This window comes from Chionomys nivalis, chromosome 11 (genome assembly GCF_950005125.1).
Source record: "Chionomys nivalis chromosome 11, mChiNiv1.1, whole genome shotgun sequence".
NCBI classification, from domain to species: Eukaryota; Metazoa; Chordata; class Mammalia; order Rodentia; family Cricetidae; genus Chionomys; species Chionomys nivalis.
In genome coordinates this window covers 15,355,229-15,379,019 of record NC_080096.1, presented here as the reverse complement: position 1 = coordinate 15,379,019, position 23,791 = coordinate 15,355,229, and the positions used below count along the sequence as shown (strand labels likewise).

The window sequence follows — 23,791 nt, the reverse complement described above, 5'->3', positions numbered from 1 at the left end:
CTAATTAATTAGACAGAGTCAAGGAGATTCAAGGAAGCAGACAGAGGTGGGTACCTGATAGAAAAGTGAAGTTAGAGCCAGTCAATGTAATAGGAATAAAGCTTCACCAGGCATTTATACAAACAATTGTATATTTTTAATTTCAAAATGTAAAGATAACCACAATTGTATGTTTCCCTCACAACAATAAAATCAAAAGCAGGAAAATATAAAGGCAGTAGCTATACATTTCAACATTTCAGCAAACCTTAAGTTAATTGTTAAATGGATGCTAGAATTAGGAGATAATGTGTAACAACGATAAACTCATAAAGCAGTAGCAGATACATGAATACCTTCCCCATCCCAGAATGACAAACACCACCTACAGCACAAACAGCCAAAGCAAGAGCAGCACAATGTTTCACTGCACACAGAAAAACCATAGGAGAATCCTCCCTTCCCCAATACACTCTACTAGCAAGTCAACCTTTTCATAGTTTGTCATGCAATTACAATTAACAATCAGTAATTACTGAGTAAAACGATGTTTAGCGATACTTTCTCCATCTAGAACTAACATCTAGAAGTGTTAAAACTCTTATTTTCTCCAAGACATCATTCTTAATGCCAGACCACATTCCTTTTTGCAGTAATAATTCAAAACAAAAGCTCTGAGCATCAGGCAACTCAAGCAGCAGAAAATTAAACAAGTCTAATGTGACAACTGATCACAAAAAATAGTCTAAGATTTTGCATTCATGATCAAAAATGAATACAGAGTTTGCGCTAATGTGTTGAGTAAGAAGACGCAGAGGCTTTCAAACAGGATGGTTTTATTCCTTTGTTTTAAATGATCTTTCTACAGTAGTGGGACAGGAAGCAGCAGCAAAGAGGGGGAGGAGAAAACAGTTTAGAATATACAGCACTTCCTTTTGGGTTGAGTTTCCGGAGGCTCGAGGGCAGCTAGGATAGCCTCATCAAACACATTCTTCAGACCTCTCTACAAGACAGAGGGGAGGAAAGAGAATAGCAGCCAGGTTAGAGGATTAGAGACTAGCAGATATAACAGCAGTCTGGGTTAAAAGAGCTGAATTCACAGAAGCAACATGCTCAAGGAAAGGAGACACTAGAATGCTCATTTGTAAGTGAGAGAATACTGAGAGGGTAGATAACTGAACAGAAATTTCACCTCAAAAAAAGTTAACTAAGCAAGTAAAAAAAACTAATGAAAAACGCAGTATGTTAACGTCTAAAGAATCACATACTGAAATCTAGTATTACATTTTGGAATAAAATCTCAAAAAGAAAAAAAATAGCTAAGTAAACACAAGATAGATGTGTTGGAAAATGCAAGATTCCCCTAACATTACTACTAATGCTGACGACATATTTTGGAAATAAATCTATTAGAATTCCAGGCTTTTGTGAATTCAGCCCCTGAATAACTGAAGGGCACAAACAGCAACTAACAGGCATGCTACATGTTTCTAGGTTCAATGACATATCTGGATGGGATGGGATTGATCGAGATTTAGCAAGTCAGTTTCCCAGCCACTCAGGATCCCTGTGCAATAGTAGCAGCAACTATAGGAGTTTATAAAGAATCTACCCCAGAAACAGCATGCACTTCACGTACTCAGCAATGTTATTAGAGCAAGGAACCACCACCCTGGTCATAAGGAAACAAAGAATGGGGTCTCAGAATGAGAGTCAGCAAGCAATTTGATGCTTTCAGATGTCTGCATGGGTCCAGCGCATGTAGCATGGAATGGAAACAGAACATCCTCACATCTAAAGGGACTAGACTACAAATACACTTACAGCTCTGCCCGAAACTCCAAGGATACTACAATTGGCAGCAGAGGACCTCTCGAGCCCAGACAACTCACCTACCCTTGAGAGGTCACAGGTTTACCACCCAGAGCAGTTTCACATGTTATTTAGGTCAGTTTGATCTTAAATAGAAAATGTCTCAAAACTTCCAGAACATAGATAGCCCCAGTGGTGTCATCCACTGGACTACCCCAAGCATTGCCCTCCTTATACCCTACATAACCCCCAGAGGAACCATACCCACACAATCCATTTGATACAAAATAAATGAGCAATCAAAAATTGAGATTTAAAAGTTTTCTTCTTTTACATCCTTTTTCCCCAGTAGAAATATTATATGAACACTAAAGTACCTCTGTAATCTGTCCATATATCTGTATAAACACACACAGGCAAATAAGAAGAAACGAGAGAGTAGGAGGGAAATACTTTGCAAGGACTATAAACAGAGGAAGAGGACTGCTAGAAATAGGGTATATAACCCACTGAAGAAGGAACAACCCAGGTGAGGTGATTTAATTCCAACACTCAGCAAGGAGACTCTTAGCTGGGCTACAGACTGAAAATTGTCTCAAAAAATTTTTTTTATTTTATTATTTTTGTTGTTGTTGTTTGGTTCGGTTTTTCAAGACAAGGTTTCTCTGTGTAACAGCCCTGGCTGTCCTGGAACTAGTTCTGTAGACAAAGTTGGCCTCAAATTCACAAAGATCTGCTGCCTCTGCTTCCCAACTGCTGGGATTAAAGGTGTGTGCCACCACTCTCCAGCTTCAAAAAAAAATTTTTTTTAATAATTAAAACAACAATCCTTTCTTGCATATTTACTTTGGGAAAAGACCAGCAATTACCTTAAAAATCAAGGCTAATCTTGGCTTTACTATTATCTCGTTACAATAAAACGTTTAATTATAGAGGAATCAACAAACAGAACCTGGTTTGAACTTCTACACATAACCACAAACTGTATTTTCTATCTTTTACCACTTTTCCTTCTAACTTCAAAATCTGGAAAGAAAAATGTTCCTCCTGTGTAACTCATCATACTTCCAGTTCTAAGTAACTAGATAATCTGTTCGTACTGTGGAAATCTTACATGAAGTATCCAACTGTCTAAAATAAGCTTCACCAGTGACCTAAAACTGGGTTCACATGGCCTACTTGCCTCTATTTCCCCAAAGAAGCCCATATCTAAAGAACAGACAGCATGTCTCAAATACCCGTGGTCAGGTTCTACACATTTCCTCCCTACTACACACATACCCCATACCTGCCTTCACCTCTCTATCCTGCCATATTTCTCAAGGGATAGTACTAGAACACTACTTGGTTATTGTCTCAGTCTGTGCTATGTGAAAAGGTTAAGTTCTTGTGAATTTTTAAATACTTGCTTCTACAATGAGATCAACTGCTAAACTGGGCTAGGGGATGTGAAACTAAGAAATTGTGCCTTAAGTTATCCTACAGAAATCTGGTTAAGTACAAAAGCTTTCATACATAACAAAGCAAAAAACTGGGAGTTTAAATTATGTATCTGGTCCTACATACACTAAATCTCTCATAAAAATCTAACTATGTATAATTATACATATATCACTGGCATACATTGGATCAAGAACCTAACACATGAAAAAATGAATAACTGAAAAAGTACAATGAATATAATTGGATTTAACATATTAGTGACCTCTATTTTAATTAGGTATGTAGATCATTGAGTCCAATGCTAATTATTTCCAAATTCTTTCCTTTGTTCCTAGAATCACACTCAAAACAACGTATGGCTAGCAACTATAAACTTAACAGAATCCAGACACATCTGAGAAAAGGCCTCTGAGTATGGTTGTGGAGGATGAACTTGATTACATTAACTGACATTGGCAGAACCTTCTTAAATGTGGGTAGAACCATTCCCTGGGCAGAAGAGCTGGGACTGGATAAGAACAAAACAAGTTGAGCACTAACTACCACGTTCATTTGTTCTGTCTCTTGACTGAATGAGTGTGAGCAGCCGCTTAAGATCCAGCACCTTGGTTTCCACCATGATGGATTGAACTTTACACTGTGAGCCAGAAAAAACCTTTCTCCTGTATGCTGCTTTGGTTGGGGTATTTTGCTAGAGCAAGAGGAGAAGGAACTAAGACACAGTGCTATAAACCCCAGAAGACTGAAGTCACAAACATGTTAAACTCTCACTGCTCCCTGAACTCAGCTCCAAGAGCACTTCCAGTCACAATAGTCGGAAATGTCAAGAGGAAAATTCCAAAAGGGAAATAATACCCTTAAAAACACAGGACGGGGGGCTGGAGAGATGGCTCAGTGGTTAAGAGCACTGGCTGCTCTTTCAGAGATCCTGAGACCAATTCCCAGCACCCGCAAGGCAGCTCACAGCTGTCTTTAACTGTAGTCCCATGGGATCACATGCCTTTCTCTGGTGTGCAGATGTACATGCAGACAAAACACCTGTATACATAAAATAGATAAATAAATCTTGGGAAAAAAAAACACAGAACTGAAGATAATATATAATGTATGATTGAGGACTGTGGCAAAAGTAGCCCACACAGTAGCCTCCTTTGACTCAAAAGTATCAATTATTAATTGTCTATCCCAGGTGAATTACCCTAGGAATTGTGTGATATCATTTGTCAGAACTAGCAAGAAAGGAAGATTTTAGTATCTAAAAACAAAACAAAAAACCCCAAATCAAACCAAAAAAAAAAAAACAAAAAAAACCCACGAAGCCAGGCAGTGGTGGTGTACGCCTTTAATCCCAGCACTCAGGAGGCAGAAGCAGGCGGATTTCTGTGAGTTCAAGGCCAGCCTGGTCTACAAGAGCTAGTTCCAGGACAGGCACCAAAGTTATGAGAAACCTTGTCTCAAAAAAAAAAAAAAAAAAAAAAAAAAAACCCCGCTTAGAAGTCTGCACTCATCTGGACCCCACATCTGGAACTCACCCAAAGGTTTACTAACACCATCTTAACTATCAGCATCATTTAGCAAGAATACAACATGGAAGGGAAGTGATGCCAGACCTTTAAGAGACTAACAAGGCTCTCCATAAACACAGTCCTCTCACAAAACATCATACTGAAGTCAGGCCTATTCTTCCAGGTTTGGTAGTACAATCCTGTAACCCCAAGATTTAGGAGACTGAGGCAGAACTGTCACAAATTCCACACTAGCCTGGGCTTCAAAACAAGTACAAAGTCAGTTTGGGCTACATAGCAAATCACTACCTCAAAAAAGAAAAGGGGGGGGGGGACAGAAGAGAAGACTCAGTGGCTAATAGAGCTTACAACTCTCCCAGAGAACTGAAATCATATTCCCAGCAGTTCACAATACCTGTAACCGCCGTAAGTACAAGTTGTAAAGGACTGAGGATGTGACTTAGGGTATGTGAAAAATGAGAGATGGTGCAGATGTCTTTCCCTTTCGATATACTATTGTTGTACAAAGACTTCAAAAATTTGGGGGCTGGAAAGATAGCTCAGCAGTTAAAAGCACTGGCTGCTCTCTCAGAGAACCCAGGTTCAATTCTCAGCACATGGCAGCTCACAGCTGTCTGTTTTGAGGGGATCTGATACCCTCATACATAAGAAGTTGAAAATTAAAAAAAAAAAAAAAAAAAAAAAAGCGCTTCAGGCTGGGAGGAGATGGTATACACCTTTAATCCCAGCGCTCGGGAGACAGAGGTAGGTGGATCTGTGAGTTAGAGGCCAGCCTGGTCTACAAGAGCTAGTTCCAGGACAGGCTCCAAAACTACACAGCGAACCCCTGTCTCAGGAAGAAAACAAACAAAAAAACTTCAAAAATTTGAAATTTTAACATTAATCAGTGGAGTTCTGATAAGTTAGTGATCTAGACCTGGTAAAGCACTGACTACTATTATAGTCGCAGGCTCATTTTTTTTTTCTTTTGGTTATTTTCTAAATATAGACTTAAAAGTATTTCTCACTATACTGAAAACAACTTTGGCTTACAGACATTTGTTAACTGCTTTTCCTACAATGAGGACTTCAGTGTAGATTACAAACAGTGGTAATGCTAAACCTTTAATCTTTTTGTAAACTTTAAGAAAAAATTAATGTAAATTCAGGAAGTAAAGACTTGGATCCACCTATTAGAAGTAAAACAGACTCCAGGAGAGTGCCCTGCCTACTGCCTATCCCTGAGAATGAGCTCTCTCCTTCCCCTGGTCTCCAGACTCCTTCCACCAACCACTCCTTGCCCCCAACTACTAGGACCATAGCCCTGAAGTTTCAAGTCTATACCCAAGATAAAGATTCTCCCCTAAGCTCCTTATCTTTACCTTCTATTCCTGTCCTGTATCTGTCCCTGCAGATTTCCAAACAACTGCAGAATTCAAAGCGCTCCAAACATGCCAGCCTCAAGTGGTCCTTCAGAACCAGCAAGGCCTGAACTTGCTGAAAGCTAATGTAAACTAGATGCTTTGACAGAATTTCTAACAGGCTTGAGCCCCTGCTTTGGACTAGCATTCTAGACTACTCCAAAGCAGCCTATCCTCCCCACCCCTATCCTTAAACCAACAATCTAGCTTTCTTGGGCCCTGACAACAAAGTCCTAATTTCAGTTAAGAAGCAGTTGCAAAAGAGATTACACTGCCATTTACCACAAACAAAAGGTGGGAACATTAGGTCCAAATTCTGACAGATCCCCTCTACCAGGGAAGTCATTTCCTTATCTCAGGCAGCAGGGACAAATGGCTACCTCTGGTGCTCCTTAGCACATGCTGACCTCCAGGTTCCCTTAGTATCATAAGCACCTGCTATACATTTCAGAGTCTGTGGCTCTTCTCACCCCACTCCTTACCCTAAACTTCTCCAGCTCAGATGCTTCCCTCCCCTCAGCTTCTCATTCCCTTATAACTCTGCTATTTTCACTAGCCCTCTCTTGGTCATCTTTCTCTTCCTCTCTCATTCTACCCGTCTCTCTCTCTCTCTTCTAATGACCAAGTCCAGTCTGCTGGCCATGTCCAGCCTACCTACTGTTTTCTCTCTCTGCTCTGGATCCATCCAGATGCCTCTGTTTACACTCTCCCTCATATCTACAAAAAAATTTCCCTCTCAGTTATGCCTTGAATGGTCATGTTGTCAGTTTACACACTCTGCAGAACTGCACTCACCTATACATTCACAGACATGTTTTTTTTTTAATTTTTAAGAGAAAAAGAATAAAAGAAAGAGCCTTCGTTATCCTAATGCTAAAAAAAAAAAAAAACTACATAGAGGTAGAGGTTCCAGAGCCCTTACCTGTGTGAGGGCAGAGCATTCCACATACTTGACAGCCTTCAGATCCCGGGCCAGCTTTTCAGCAGTCTCTGGAGTGATAGGCTTCTGTTTGTTCTTGGCAAGTTTCTCAATAGTAGAGGGATCATCTCTGAGATCAATTTGGGTCCCAACAAGCAAGAAAGGAGTCTTTGGACAGTGGTGAGTTATCTCAGGCACCCACTAAAAGGAAGGTTTTAAAATGCTTGTTAATCCACAAGCCTCTTAAACTAACAGGGCAACAGAACATCTGTAGAGGTTTCAAGGGGAAAGAGTCTGACTGACCTTTTCTTTCACATTTTCAAATGAGGATGGAGAAACCACTGAAAAACATACTAGAAAAACGTCTGTTTGTGGGTAACTCAGCGGTCGTAATCTGTCATAATCCTCTTGCCCTAAAGAAAAAGTTAGGAGAAATTAGCAACTAAAATCTGATGGCCGCATGGCATTAAAATCGCAGGTCAAGGGCTAAGACTATAGCTCTTCAGAAAGTAATGAGTACCTAGCATGCATAAAGACCTGGGTTGAACCCCCATAGCACATTAAAATCAGGAATGGTTGGCAAAGACTATAATCTCAGTACTAGGGAGACGGAGGTAGAAAGGCTGAATGACATGAGACCAGGTATCAAAAAAAAAAAAAGTCAAAGATAGGTAATGGTGAAGCTAGCAAGATCACTCAGTAGGTAAAGATGGTACCCATGAGTTAGGCTCTGCCATGCCTAACACCTGATTTCCACTCCCCCAAAGTGACCCTCTTGACCTCCATACACAAATGCTACAGCATTATGTTTTCACATAAATAAGGGGAAAATTTTTTAAATAAAATTTAAAAAGGAAAAAAAAGGAAATAGTGGAACATACCCATAAACTCAGCACTCAGTAGGCAAAGGCAGAAGAACCACAAGTTTGAGACCAGCCTGATCTACGAAGCAAGATCCAAGCCAGCCAAAATAACATAGAAAAACACTTATTTCAAAAAGAAAGGGGAGCCGGGCGATGGTGGCGCATGCCTTTAATCCCAGCACTCGGATCTCTGTGAGTTCGAGACCAGCCTGGTCTACAGAGCTAGTTCCAGGACAGGCTCCAAAGCCAGAGAAACCCTGTCTCGAAAAACAAAAAAAAAAAAAAAAAAAAACAAAAAAAAAGAAAGGGGGTGGGGGGCACAGCTCTGTCAACACTTCAAGAGTACAGTTCATAGCATACTGGCCATTAGCAACAAAGCAAGTTATCTACTCAAAGGTATGGCTTAATATTATATGCTGTTTGAACAATACTTTCTGAGCTAATTCTATTTACATATGTCAATAACTTATACAGCAAGAAAATTGGCATATTACTTGCTTTTTAGTTTTTAGATCTTTGTTAGTAACTCAGTAATAATGTAGTAACAATAGAGTACTGCTACAGGTATGGTTTTAAAAAAAATAATCAAATCTGGCCGGGCGGTGGTGGCGCACGCCTTTAATCCCAGCACTTGGGAGGCAGAGGCAGGCGGATCTCTGTGAGTTCGAGACCAGCCCGGTCTACAAGAGCTAGTTCCAGGACAGGCTCCAAAACCACAAAGAAACCCTGTCTCGAAAAACCAAAAAAAAAAAAAAAAAAAAAAATCAAATCTACTTCTGATTATCTTACAGTCACAGTAAAAACACCTAACAGAATACTAATCTCTGTAAAGTTCTTACTGGAGACAGCCGTTATCCATAAAAACTACAAACTTGGTCCACATGCACATGTTAAAGCCAATATCTGAAACTGGAAAGGCCTCAGAAAAATGAACTGAACTAGGCAAGAATCAATGGATATGTAAAAATAATGAAATACTTAGGAATTAACCAGGAAGGTCAAAGATTCGCAAGATGAAAAGAGGGATAAAGAACACTGTTGAAGATCAGAGGGCAAAACCGGTCACTAGCTAACCATAGAGGTCTGAAGGTCTGTACAGACAGACAGGAAGTAACATGGCTGGGCAGAGAGAAGAAGTGATAAGGCTGGAGGAAACAGGAGCTCAGTCTGAGTAGGTAAGGTGGCTGTAGTTTTGCTCTTTCGTCTCTCTGATCTTTCAGCATTTTCCCTTCCCCTATATCTGACTCCAGACTTTTATTATTAAGACCTATTAGAACTCATGCTACAGTCTGCAATTCCTGACCTGAAAGAGAGACTAATATCTAGAGAACTCCTAATATTCAATCAAATTACAAACAAATCCAATTCATTTAAAAAAAAAAAAGGCAGAGGACTTACATTTCTCTAAAGAAAATATAACCCTCATGCATTACTGGCAGGAACGTATTGACACAGCTCTTGAAAAAGAGGTTCCTAAAATAACTAAAAACAGAATTTTTACACTATCCAGCAATTCCATTTATTGGTATATACAGCTAAAAGAAATGAATGTAGAGTTTTTATAGACCTATTTTCATATGAACATTACTGGCATTAGACAAAACAGAAGCAGTTCATAGCACCAATATTTAAAATAGCTTATAACTGGAACCCAAACACATCAGCTCGTATGTAGATAAACAATTATGCTATATTCAGAGTAGAATAGTGCTTAACAATAAAAACAAAGAACCAAGGCATACATGCATGGATGGCTCTCACAAGTCAAACAGGATTCACAAGAAATCCTAGAAGAGCAAAATAGTGGGAGCCTCGAAGTCCATCTGTGGCTGTCAAGGTCAAGAAAAAGTTTTAAAAGCACAAGCAGAATTTTATGATACTAAAATTTAGATGGATGGATGGATGCATGCATGGATGGATAGGTGAGTGGGTAGCCGGATGGATGAATAGATAGATGAATAGATGGACAGATGAGCAGATAGGTAAGTGGGTGGTTGGGTGGCTGGCTGGCTGGATATAGACACATATAGATGATGGAAAAATAGAAACACATACAAGGTAAATATATTGATTATGATAGAGGTCAATAAAATTCACCAAACCTAACTTTTACCAAAACAAATTTTACTGCTATACTCTTTTTATCTGAACATATGCATAGTATCAGAAGTCAGGAGGTTGAGGCAAAGAGATTTTATATGCAAGGCTAACCTGAACTACATGAAGATACTGTCTTAAAAGATAAAATAAAACACATTTTGAAGGACTGATTTAAAATGTTTACAACTGGCCAGGTGTTGCGGCACATGCCTTTAATTCCAGCACTGGGAAGCAGAAGTATGTGGATGCAGGTGGATCTCTGTGATTTCAAGGCCAGTATGGTCTACAAAGTGAGTTCCAGGACACCCAGAGCAACACAGAGAAACCCTGTCTTGAAAATCCAAATAAATAAATAAATAAATGATAGATAGATAGATAGATAGATAGATAGATAGATAGATAGATAGATAGATAGATAGATCGATCGATCCCAGCACTTGGGAGGCAGAGGCAGGCAGATCTCTGTGAGTTCGAGACCAGTCTGGTCTACAAGAGCTAGTTCCAGGACAGGCTCCAAAACCACAGAGAAACCCTGTCTCGAAAAACCAAAAAAAAAAAAAAAAAGATAGACAGATAGACAGACAGACAGACAATAAAAATAAATATGAAGTTTACAACTTTAGTTATATTTAGGAAACAAAGATTACTAATTTCAGAGTCTTATATATTCCGCCTCGCCTTGAATTTGCTATATATGATCTTGAGCTTCTGAACCTCCTGTTTCTAACCAGGAAAAGCTTCTACTTCTGTAACACTGTGATTAGAGTCGTAACAAATTTATGTGGTAATGCTGGGGATTGAACCCAGGGCCTCATGCATGTACAGAAATATGCTACCAACTAAGCTACACCTCTAGTCCCGAACTGTGAGATCTGAACAAGGGAGTAAAATGAAATGATCAGCAGACATGTTTTCTGACCTCATTCCCTTAGTCTCTCTCCAGCCTCCGAACCCACTGGAGTTCACCTATTGAGTCTCAGACTATATTGCATCTTCTACCTTACCATCCACCCAGGGCATTCCACACTCACTACAATTAGCCATCCAGGATCAACCATCTTTCTGTGTGTGTGGTTTTTTTGAGACAGGGTCTCTCTACAGCCCTTGCTGTCCTGGAACTCACTACATAGACTAGACTGGCTCAAACTCAGAGATTTGACTACTTCTGCCTCCTAAATCCTGGGATTATAGGTGTGTGCCACCATGCCAGTAATCATCATTATAACCCTAATAACAAAACATAAGTGAATTACTAATATACTAATTTCATGGTGCCCAAAAGACATGCAGTAGCAACTGTTACAGTTACAGATCAAAATATTGTGAGACATTAAGTTTTCACCTGCAGTATCAAAAAGTCCAAGAGTATATGGCTCTCCACCAATCATAACTGTAACTGCATAGTTGTCGAAAACCTAAAATTAAAACAAAGAAATACAACACTGTTAGTGAGATAGTACAATTCCTAGTCATTTACTTCCTTCCCAAGAAGGAAATTCATCTTCCCTTAGTTAGAATCTTTTTATGTTACCAATCTCATCAACTATGTCTTTGCATGAGCTGAATGGTTCTTGGGGGGGGGGGGGGAATTGGAAGAAAAAAAAAATTGGAAGACTGTGTCATGGGATGAACTACTACATGAGAAACACAAAATCATAAGTGGTATCACAGAAACCAGGTCTCTGACTACAGAGGACCTTTCCATCCATCTTCAAGGGGATTGGACAGGAAAAGAAAGGTGATATCCACTCTTTCTGACAACTTCTGGTATTGAGAAGCTTTTGAATAAAACACTTGGCTAAATGAAAATCAACTTAAAACAAAGAAAAACAAGGGGTTGGAGAAATGGCTTAGTGGTTAAGAGCACTGGCTGCTCTTCCAGAGGTCTGGGATTCAATTCCCAGCAACCACATGGTGGCTCACAACCATCTCTAATGGGATCTGATGCCTTCTTTTAACATAAAGGCATACACACAGATAGAGCACTCATACATAAAACATTTGAGAAAAAAAGACAAGGAAAAAACAAACAATATGGTAGAACACCCCATAATTCCAACACTTAGGAGGTAGAGGCCAAGGTCACTCTGACCTACTTAGAAAGTTTGAGGCTATTCTGGGTTGTCTCAAAATAAATAAGACTGTCTCAAAAATAAATAATAAAAATTTTAAATACTCCCCTTCAAGTCTAAAAAAATTAAGACAGTGCTTTGCTTCCACAATGTTCAATCTGATTTCTAAAAAACTATTTATTAACAGACAGCTCCTTTTAATTCAGAACTGAAACCGGGCTGGAGAGATGACCCAGTGGTTAAGAATTTGTACTGTCCTTTCAGAAGACTGAGTTCAACTCCCAATACCTACATGAGGAGGCTCACAACCACCTGTAACTGCAGCTCCAGGGGAATCTAACACCTCTGGCCTGTGGGCACCTGCAGGCATGTGAACATCATCCACACACAACTAAAAATTAAATAATTAATTAAAGAAAAAAAAAAACAGAAATGTGCCAGGTGCATCTATCCAGATTAGCCATTTCGGAGTATAGGCAGAAGGGTTACTTGAAACCAACATTAACAACATAATAAAACCTTGCCTGGAAAGAAAGAAGAAAGAAAACAAAGCGGGAGGGAGGGAGGGAGGGAGGGAGGGAGGGAGGGAGGGAGGGAGGGAGGGAGGGAGGGAGGGAGGGAGGGAGGGAGGGAGAAAGAAAAAATTTAGAATCAGGAAGCATTGGACAGAGGCAGCAAGCAGACCTCGGTGAGTTTAAGGCCAGTCTGGTCTACAAAGCAAGTTCCAGGAAAGCTACATGATTGAGACCCAGTCCTCAGAAGGAAGGGAAAAAAGTATCAGAAAAGCTTTATTACCAAGTCTCATCTGCAAGTTGGATCTGAATTTTCTCTCCCATGGAAGAAAAGGTGATGTGTAAATTTCTGATCTCTATCCTCTAAATGGTAACTCAGTCCACAGATGGGCATAAATATGTACTGTATACCAAATCCATTTCCATGCCGACATAAACACCATAGATACATAATTAACCTAAGCAGGCCCGTTTCAAAATTTATGCCACTGCTATTCCTTCCCCAATGATATACAAACATATAAAACACCCAGAAGCTCACAGCAAATAGTCATAAAAGTCTTAGAAATCACATTTACAAGTAAAAACTCAGACGCAGATTTCCCAATGGCTTCAGACAAGATCTACAAAGCCCCCTGTAACTTCAAAATATCTTCTGATTAATGGGCCGACTCAAAAATGTAGTTTTATTACCAAATTGCCTTTTTTTTTTTTTTTTTTGAGACAGAGTTTCTTTGTGTGACCCTGGCTGTATTGGAACTAGTTCTATAGACCAGGCTGGCCTCACACTCACAAAGAGATCCTCCTGCCTGCCTCTGCCTCCTGAATACTGGGATTAAAGGTATGTGTCACCACCACCCAGCTATCAAATTACATCTTTAAATTCTCACCCCCTCAAAGAAACTTCATCTTTTTTCTTAATGTAGCTTTAGTCTAAGTCCTACACCAGCTGTGCCATCACAGAAGCTAACATCAACATGTTAACCTGATAACCCTAGTTATGTTTCTGAAGATTAACCTAAGATTCCAGACTCTTTTTGGTTAATTCCAAAAGACACTAGTCAAGCCAGGTGCAGTGGCCGGGAATTGAATCTGAGTCCTCCGGAAAAGCAGCCAGTACTCTTAACTGTGGAGTCATCTCTTCACCCTCAGCTGTTTAATTTTAAAGTGTAATTACCTATGAGAAGCCAAAAACTTGGGCTGGTATAATGACCAAGATGGTGAGGGCACTTGCTGCCAAACATGACAACCTGAGTTCAATCCCAGAGCCCATATGAACTCCTTCATATGTCCTCAGCCTTCCATACATGCGCCAAGGCAGTATGTACATACAGACACACCCCACAAAGTAAATAAAGGTAATGAAATTGAATGTGTTTTTAAAGGGCAAAGATAGACAAAATATTTCAGTGCAGGTAGGCAAAATTTTTTCAATGGACATCCCTTTTACTATCAGAAAGCCTTTATACTTACAGTTGGTACATATTCTGATGGAAATTTGTTCGTTGTATAGGATATCAGGAGACATGTTTTACCAACAGCACCATCACCGACAACAACACACTTAATTGTCTGCATTGCGGAAATAGTTTTGTATCCACTTTTAATATTTCAAATTAGATGTTGACCTAAAAAGAAATTAAAAACAATTATTCTATTGATTTTTATTTATATACATATCTTTCTCTCTCAACTAGTAACAAGTTCAGCCACTCAAAGAAGAGAACTAGCATTACTGATACGGCTAAAAACCTCTAAAAAGAAAAATAGCAATTACTCAGAGCAGCAGGTTTTTTTTTTTTTTTTTTTTGGTTTTTTTCAAGACAGGGTTTCTCTGTGGTTTTTGGAGCCGGTCCTGGAACTAGCTCTTGTAGACCAGGCTAGTCTTGAACTCACAGAGATCCGCCTGCCTCTGCCTCCCAAGTGCTGGGATGAAAGGCGTGTGCCACCACCGCCCAGTTCAGAGCAGCAGTTTTTACAAGGGTCCATTTGCTACGTTTTTGGACCTGATTATAAGTCCAAAGTAGATCAGTATATTTCTTTTTTTTTTTTTATGACAAAAGAGAAGAGATATGAGAAAGAGCCCCACATGTGGTATATGAAAGCTTGCTGTAGGATGAACACACATGCACTATATGCAAGATCAACTGCAACACAAAGAACACTGTAAACAATGGTTCATTATCCAGCCTCAGGGATGCAGCAACTCAGAACGTAACAAGCAGCACAACCCTTGACCACCACCCCCAGTATATGTGAGAAGGAACTGGACAATGATCAGCAGCTATGGTAGCACCAGTTAGCCTAGCTATTACTCACAGCTTGAAGAGTTTCAAGCTACATATTTAAAATGAAAGTATCAGCTCTTCTAACCATAAAGATTTATTTCAAAATATAATAACATGAGCTGGGGAGATAGCTCAGATGTCACAGCACTTTCCCAGACAAGCCTGACAACCTGAGCTCAGATCTCCAGAATCACATAAAACTCAGGTACAGTAGTAAAAGTGCCAGTAATCCCAGAGTGCCCCACAAGGAGGTGGGAAGCAGAAGCTTGCAGCCTACATAGTACACTAAGCAGTGAACAAGAGAAACCCTGACTCATACAAAACACAAGGTAGAAGGCAAGGACTGCTACGCAAGGTTGTCCTCAGACCTCCAATAGCACACTACAGCACATGCAGACACACAATTACAAATACACCGAGAATTTACTGTAAAAGGGGAAAAAAAGATTTGCAAACGGCTATGGCATTAAAATTTTGCCAGGCAGTGGTGGCACACACCTTTAATCCCAGCACTTGGAAAACAGAAGCAAGTTCACAGAGTTCAAGACCAGCCTGGTCTACCAAGCTCATTCTAAGACAGCCAGGACTACATAGAGAAACCATGCCTCAAAAAACAAAAAAGAATTTGTTGTACTTAACTTTGAAATACACTCAAAAAAAAGTTTTTTAAGTTACATATATGAGTGTTTTGTTCATCTGTATGCCTATGCACCTACCATGTATGCTCCTGGTAGCCAGGAAAGTCGGAAGAGACAGTTGTGAGCTAGAATGGAAGCCAGATCCTTTGCAAGAGCAAGAGTTCTTAACTACTGAGCCATCTCTTCAGCACTCCCTCCAATTTTGACATCTGCAAAATTAAGATATGAAATCTTTGTATGTCTGTGTTTGTGTGTGTGTCTGAATATAAGTACACAGACACTGTGAGCAAAAGTGTGAAGGCCACAGAGAGTCTTCGGTGTCATTCTGCAGCTGCCATCCAGCATGGTTTTTTTTTGAAACAGGGTTCTCATTGGCTTGGTGTTCACCAAGTAGAAAAGATAAACTGAGCAAGCATCAAGTACCAACTTTTTTATGTGGGTTCTGGAGACTGAACTCAAGTCCTCATGTTTGTACTTTACCAACTGAGTAATCTCCCTCAGTCACAAAGGAACAAATGCTCCCAACAGCTTTGAGAAAAATAAACAAACCATCTGCATAATCCCTGAGGGGAGGGGGAGCACAATTTCTTGCCGGTTAGAGCTGCCATTTTATTCAACATGAAAATATAGTCTTTGGTTTGGCCAAAGAGGACACTTCCCACCAAGCCTGATGACCTGAGTTCAATCCACAGGACCCACATGGTAGAAGAAAATTGACTTTCACAAGTTGTCATCTAACAACTACATGCATACTATACATGGCACATATAGGCCTATCCTCATAAATCAATGTAAAGATACACAGAGAGAGATTCCACCGAGTCAAATATAAAAAATATAAACCCAAAGATAGGATGTTAGACCTATATATTTCTAAAACTAGTTCCCTTCACAACATTTAATCACAATTTATAAATGCTCATTAATACCTCTGTATAGGTGCCCACAGCACTTCCCACACCACTGTACTTTAAACACTTAAGACTAGCAAGCTATAAGCTGATGAATGAATACAAAACTCACAGAATATAAAACAATATCGCTAGTCACAGGAGATATAAATTCCTGTTACATAGAAACTACAAGCTGGACATGGTGGCAACAACTATAACCTCAGCACTTGAGAAGCAGAAGTAGGAAAATCTTGAATTTGAGGCAACCTTGGGATACACAATAAACTCCAGACCAGCCAGAGATACATAGGCAAGACTGTCTTAAAGATAAGAGGCTAGGTCAATAAAATGCTTGCCTTGTAAGCACTAGGACCTGAGTTTGTTTCCCAGAACACACCTAACACAAACAAAGGTTGGGGCCTGCAAGATGACTCAACAGGTCAAGACAACTGCCACCAATTCTAATGACCTGAGCTTAACACTGAGAACACATAGAAGCAAAGAACCAACTCTCAAGTTCTCCTATGACCTCCACACCATATGACACTCAATGAAATCCCAAAGACAGACAGACAGACACACACACTGAATGAATGAATGAATGAATGAATGAATGAATGAATGAAAGAAAGAAAAAAACTTTAAGCTGAGCACCTTTTGTGCATGATGTACACACTTGTAATTCCAGAGCTAAGGAAGTAGAAAAAGGCTGATCACTGAAGCTTACTAACTAGCTATACTAGCCTATTTGGTGAGTTTCAGACATGTGTACTCAAAACACAAAACCATGGTGACCACCAAATCCATAGTCAAATGAGAAGAGGTGAATAGCCTTGGAACCCTTTTGCAGCTAGTGCTGGAGGTTAAGGGCAGTTTTGAGAAATAGGTTAGTATGCTGTCAAAGTTACCACATTAACTGGCATGGTGTGAGAAAAAAAGATTATTACATTCACACAAACCCAAAATACTATTAAAGTTGTTTTCATTTTAAATGCACTTGACCCTAAAGTACTCCATTTTATTTAGGATATAAGAAGAGGAAGACTCTACAGGAAACCAGAAAAGAACTACTCAATTTTACAGGTCTTCCTTGTCAATTCAACAGAATGATTAGCCTGCCTACCAGATTAGATAGAACACATAAAAGGAAGACATTCCCCCCGTCTGATCATTTACCTTGGAGACTGTAGTTTACATAACCTTAGCATAAATTGTAGTAGATTATCTATATACAGCTTAAAAAATTATAACACTTAAACTAGACATGGTGGTGCACACCTTTAATCCCAGCACTTGGGAGGGAAACAAAGGCAGGTGGATCTCTGTGAGTTCAAGACTAGCTTGGTCTACAAAGTGAGCTCCAAGACAGTCAGAGCTGTTACAAGAGAAAAACCTTGTCTCGAAAAACAAAACAAAACAAAACAAAAAAACAGACGGAAAGAGGGGAGGAAGACACCTCTGATATTCATCTTTGGCCTCATATATGTACACATCATACTACAAAACAGCACACATTTACATGCATGCTTATTGTCCTGTTTGGTTCTACATCACACAACACATGGGCTGATGCAAATATTCTAAAAACACAATACTGGTTAGGAATTCCTCCCCTAAAAAATTTTGATGCCAGGAGGTAGTGATGACCACCTTTAATTCCAGCATTTGGGAGGCAGAAGAGACAGAGATCTCTGAGTCAGGGGCTACCCTGGTCTAGAGTGAGTTCCAGGACAGCCAAGCTGTTATACAGTGAAACTCTATCTTGGGGGGAAAAAAAAAAGTGTGACAGAATCTCATGTATCCTCAGCTAGCCTCAGAGCTAGGGACAGAAGTCAAAATTCTGTACATGCAAGGCAACTGAACAACATCCTCAGTTTCCAAAAAAATTTCTTCTATATCTCAACCATAGCTACCTTTTTCCCCAAAAAAGAAAAACATTCAAATGTTTTTGAATGTTGGAATAAAATATTTCAACTTGTATTAATTCTCCAAATATTACTCAAAAGAACCAAGAAAAATGAGAAAGTCAGACATGAAGGTCTTCTAGTAAACTAATTTTAGCCCACCATTTTATAGGTAAGAAAAATATGCACTGAGTGAGGTAGCTCACACTTACAGTTCCAACACCTGGGACAAATTCCAGGAAAGTCTGTCTGTATAACCCTGAGGCAACATGAAGAGAAAGAAGGAAGGAGAGGAGTCTGACTTGAAAGACTTCCCTTGCTGGACGGTGGTGGTGCATGCCTTTAATCCCAGCACTTGGGAGGCAGAGGCAGGCAGATCTCTGGGAGTTCGAGACCAGCCTGGTCTACAAGAGCTAGTTCCAGGACCGGCTCCAAAACCACAGAGAAACCCTGTCTCGAAAAACCAAAAAAGAAAGAAAGAAAGAAAGAAAGAAAGAAAGAAAGAAAGAAAGAAAGAAAGAAAGAAAGAAAGAAAGAAAGAAAGAAAGAAAGAGACTTCCCTCAAAACCAGAAAGCTAGTATACACATACATGTATCACAGCATTCTTTTCCAACTCTGAACTTTATACAAATGAACTTTACATGCCTGTCATCTCAGCAAACGAATCATGAGTTCCATGCCAACCTGAACTATATAATGAAAATTTACCTGTGAGTGCACATTCATGCATATATATGTCACACAAAGTTGTTTTAAACTTTAGTTTTCAGAACCATCAGTAAACAAGAATTATACTTCTTCAAAAGTCAAATTAAAAAGGAGGGCATGGTAGCAAATGCCTGGAACCCTAGCACTGAGAAAACAAAAGCAACTGTATCAGAATTTCAAGGCCATCCTAACCACTTATCTGAGGCCAGTTTGTGCTACTGAAATGGGGGCAGAGAGGATGGGGACTTGCTCAAATAAATAAGAGGATTGAGGTATAGCTTAGTAATAGACAATGTACTTCACGCAAAGCCTTGATTTCAATCCCCAGCACTTGTTTTTCAAGTCAATTGATAAATATTTAAATAAGCTATTTCAAAATAATTTAAAAAATACACAATAATATATGAAGATACCATAAAACATTTTATTAGGAGAATGGAGATTAAAATTCTCCCTCTATAATTTTTTTCACTCATTCAACAAACTTTGAGAATCTGATATGTGCCAAACTTTATACCATACAAAGCCATCTCTAATGTGTGGAACAAAGTTCATGCCCCCTAGAGACAACAAGCCTACTGGGTACAAATAATACGCATTTATCAACTCCATATATTCTTCCTTCCAGACATCACTGATAACTGATGTCTTTCTAGGCAGTTTTTTAGAAAAATCAACGGGAACTCAGAAGAACACTGCCCTAATTTGCATAGTCTCAGGTTCAATCCACACTAAGCAAAAAAGGGGGAAGGGAGGCAACAATTCTACTCTCTTAGGAAGACTTTGGCCTGGTTTACTGATGGTTCTGCACCTTATACAGGTACCACTCAGAAGTGAACAGTTGCAACCCTTTCTGGAGGAAATCTTCACATTGGGCAGAACTTCCGGAAGTATACGTGGTCATACATTTTGTTTGGATTGAAAAACGGCCAAGTGTGTGATTATTCATTGGCTAAAGACAATAGATTGGCTGGCTGGTCAGAGACTGGAAAGAGAATGATTGGAAATTTGATGAGAAAACATCTAGGGAAGATACAGATTTCTCCAGATAAGCAAAGAATATGAAGATACTTGTGTCCCATATAAATGTTTATCAAAAGGTGACTTCAGCAGAGGATAAATAGTAGATAGAATGACTCATTCTCTGAACAGTCTTTTTCTAACCATCCCTGTCATTGCCCAATGGTCCCTTGAACAAAGAAGCCACGGTGACAGAGATGAGGATTATATATGGGCTTGACAACATGGACTTCCACTCACCAAGACTGACCTGCCTATAGCTGCTGCTGAGTGCCAGATCTGCCTACAGCAGAGACCAACACTGAGCCCCAGATATGGCATTATTCCCCAGCTGACCAACATCAATTATCCCAGCAAAACAAAGGTTTTTCTTTAGGGGGTCTACTATCTTGATAACCACAGCTGATTCTTCAGCCCCAGCTAACCAGAACCATTGCAGGTCTCTCAAACTTCCAGTCTCTCAAACATGCCTCTGAAATTTCACAGGTCAGGCCTCCACTGTCTGCACTGCTCTTAACATTCTTATCTTCAAAGCTTCTACGGAACAGCTCACCAAGCTCTGAACACCTAATGGCTTTTCCAGCCCAATGTTCCAAGCTTTTAATCTGATTATAGCTCTAGAGGCAACAACTGGTAGGCCCTAAAGGACATCAGTATTGTCTTGCCTGGCATCTCCTTTGTAGAAAGTCACTGCTGATTTAGCAGACAGTGACAGATTAATTTCCCCAGTCAAAGGTGGAAAAGGCAGTATTTTAGGGGTTGGGGTGTGCGTACATCTTCTGATGAAGGTGGAAAGACTATTCCTCAGCTGAGATAAACCCTTAAGAATCTGAGAATTTAAAGTTCTCAGCCTCAATAGGATCCTCACACAATTCTCCATCCCAAACTACAGAATCCCACAAAGTGACTTGAATTTTCACTGTAATTCAGCTAGTCTTACAATAAGGGTTTGGGTTTCATTTTCCACAACTTGGGCTCTGCTGGGGAGAAGATTCTCTTCCAGGGCATACTTAGAAACCTTTAAACTATGCACATCTGGAGCCCATCACTGAGTACATTGTTGTCCTTCATCATATTCTGAGATGCTAGAAGTTAGTTAACTTTTGTTTTTGTTTGCCAGCGAAGGAATTGCCTTGCCAGCAAGAGCACACTGACAATGAGCGAGAGCTTCTTCCATGTTCTATATAAACTATACTAGAAGTTGTGGCCCAGAACAAAGATAGAGCTTCCCATCCAAAAAAATCTGGATTAAAGGTTCATCTTCACACAATTCATCTAAAAAACCAGATAACACATACCAGGTAACACCTGCATTACCTCAGCTCTAAGACAGACAGAAGGCATCAGGGCTACAATCTTTTACTTTTCTTCTAAAAATCTCTCACACTACCAAAATAATCTGTTAATCCATGACCAACAGCCACTTCAATTGAACACTATGATTTGTGCTTATTCAAAGTCTGCCTTTATTCAAATCATCACCCAACCTTCCACCCAAAACCTCCCCTACTTATTCTAGATTTCAAAAACTGCCAGCTATCTGACCTCTTGCTATGTTTTGAATGCTTGAATCCCTCTAAATCTCATGACAAAACCCTAAATCCTGTGGTAATGGCAACAGGAGGAGCCTCTGAGAAGAGGAGTAAGTACTAACTGGGGTATAAGAGCAACAAGAAAGCATTATCTGTTTACTCAGCCCCACAGAAAACAGTCTGCCGGCACCCAGATCTTGAACATTCTACCTTCCAGACTAAGAAAAATTAGCTTCCGCATTACCTAGTCCTCGGTATTTCACTATCACAACCCAAAGACAGCTTCCACAACAAGGCACTCGGGAGGCAGAGGCAGGCGGATCTCTGGGAGTTCGAGGCCAGCCTGGTCTACAAGAGCTAGTTCCAGGACAGGCACCAAAGCTACAGAGAAACCCTGTCTCAAAAAAACCAAAAAAAAAAAAAATCCATACATATAAAATCTGTAATTTCTTAAATCTGTAATTTAAGAAAACCAACCTAAAAGATTCTTAACTAAGCAATCTGTCATAGCAAGAAGTATTTTATACCATGAAGTAAAAGCCAAATACACAGTCCTGGAAACAAAGTAAATATTAACAAACTATTTGATAAGAAAGGAGATTACAGTAAGAATTGCCCTCAAACTATTAGGACCTACTACACAAACACTTGCTTTTAAAAAACATAGCAGGAACCGGGCGATGGTGGCGCACGCCTTTAATCCCAGCACTCAGGAGGCAGAGGCAGGCGGATCTCTGTGAGTTCGAGACCAGCCTGGTCTACAGAGCTAGTTCCAGGACCGGCTCCAAAGCCACAGAGAAACCCTGTCTCGAAAAACAAAAAACAAAAAACAAAAAAAAAAAACATAGCAGGACCAGACTAGTTTCTCAGTCATCTTGGCAGCTGTTCTTGAATGAAGGCCATCCAAACCTAAGCAGGAAAATGGTGGCCACAAAGACAAAAAAGTCTCTAGAGAGGGTTCCAACTTGCTATGCAAAGTGCAATGTATATGCTGGTACAGGCAACTCTGAAGACGAACCTGAAAGGGCAGAGCAAACTTGTTCATTTTTGCCAATAAGTATCCCAGCAGTGAGGAAATCTGAAATAGAATACCAAGTTGTGCTGACCAAAACTGGTGTCCATCACTACAAGAGCAATAATACTGAGTTGGGCACAGTATGTGGAAAATACCACAGAGGGAGCACACTAGCTACCTAATTGGTCCATTCTGATATGTGAAGCATGCTAAAACAGATGGAAGAAAAATAAACCCAGGAAACCTTTTAAAATAAAAACTGTCAGAACTTGTTTTGTTACTGTTGTTTTGTTGGTAATGATGGTACTAGGTGTTTTTTGTTTCGAGACAGGCTCTCACTATGAAACCCTAGCCTGCAACTCAAGAGATCTGCTTGCTGGATTAAATGTGTGTGCACCTGACCCATGTTTATTTTCAAATTATTTGAGAGACTGAAAAGATGGTTCAACAGTTAAGAGCACTGGTTGGTCTTCCAGTGGATCTGGGTTCAATTACCAACACCATCTGTTGGATTCACAACCACCTATAACTCCAGTCCCTGGGGATCCAATGCCTTATGAACTCTGTGGGGCACCAGGCACATGTATGGGACACAGACATACATGCAAGAAAACACTCATACACCTAAAAGTAAAAATTTTTTGTGTGTGCATGTGTGTGTCAAAACTGAAAAGAAATCTCCCATGCCATGCCAGGGTAAAAAAAAATCAAATTTTAGCCGGGCGGTGGTGGCGCACGCCTTTAATCCCAGCACTCGGGAGGCAGAGACAGGCGGATCTCTGTGAGTTTGAGACCAGCCTGGTCTACAAGAGCTAATTTTGTGTATTTTTTTTTACCTGGCGATTCCATTGTTAAGTCTATCTAAACTAAAAAAAAAAAAAAAAAAAAAAAAAAAAAAAAAAGACACTCACAGTAACCTTGCTAATGGGAGCAAAAGACAAGACTGATGGTACACCCAATAGAAAACTGTAAGGAAGTTATAAAGAAATGCCATGAAAATATTTTAAGGCATGAGCTGTACTGCTGCCTGCTATGGGGAAAATTAGGTCTTCACCAAAATGTGTATGTTGAAGTTTTAACCTCTAGTACTTCAGAATTTTTTCTGTGCAGGATACAGTGGCACATGCCTTTAATATGGCATCCAGAAGGCAAACCTGTTAATTCAA

General features: G+C 39.8%; 1 protein-coding gene across 3 annotated transcripts in view; it reads right to left on the bottom strand.

The window, feature by feature from the left end:
- The window catches only part of Cdc42 (cell division cycle 42), a 36,690-nt gene that overhangs the window by 2,007 nt on the left and 10,892 nt on the right, over positions 1-23,791 (bottom strand). Inside the window, exons 2-7 of one of the 3 annotated variants that reach the window (XM_057784663.1) lie at positions 15,631-15,761; positions 14,100-14,254; positions 11,385-11,457; positions 7,383-7,492; positions 7,083-7,280; positions 126-982 (exon numbers count right to left, since the gene is read on the bottom strand). In XM_057784663.1, the coding sequence (XP_057640646.1) occupies positions 893-982; positions 7,083-7,280; positions 7,383-7,492; positions 11,385-11,457; positions 14,100-14,204 (576 nt within the window). In that variant the 5' untranslated portion in view covers positions 14,205-14,254; positions 15,631-15,761 and the 3' untranslated portion in view covers positions 126-892. Of the gene's footprint in view, positions 1-125; positions 983-7,082; positions 7,281-7,382; positions 7,493-11,384; positions 11,458-14,099; positions 14,255-15,630; positions 15,762-23,791 lie in introns of those variants that run through there. The other 2 variants (XM_057784662.1, XM_057784664.1) reach the window with 2 other exon arrangements.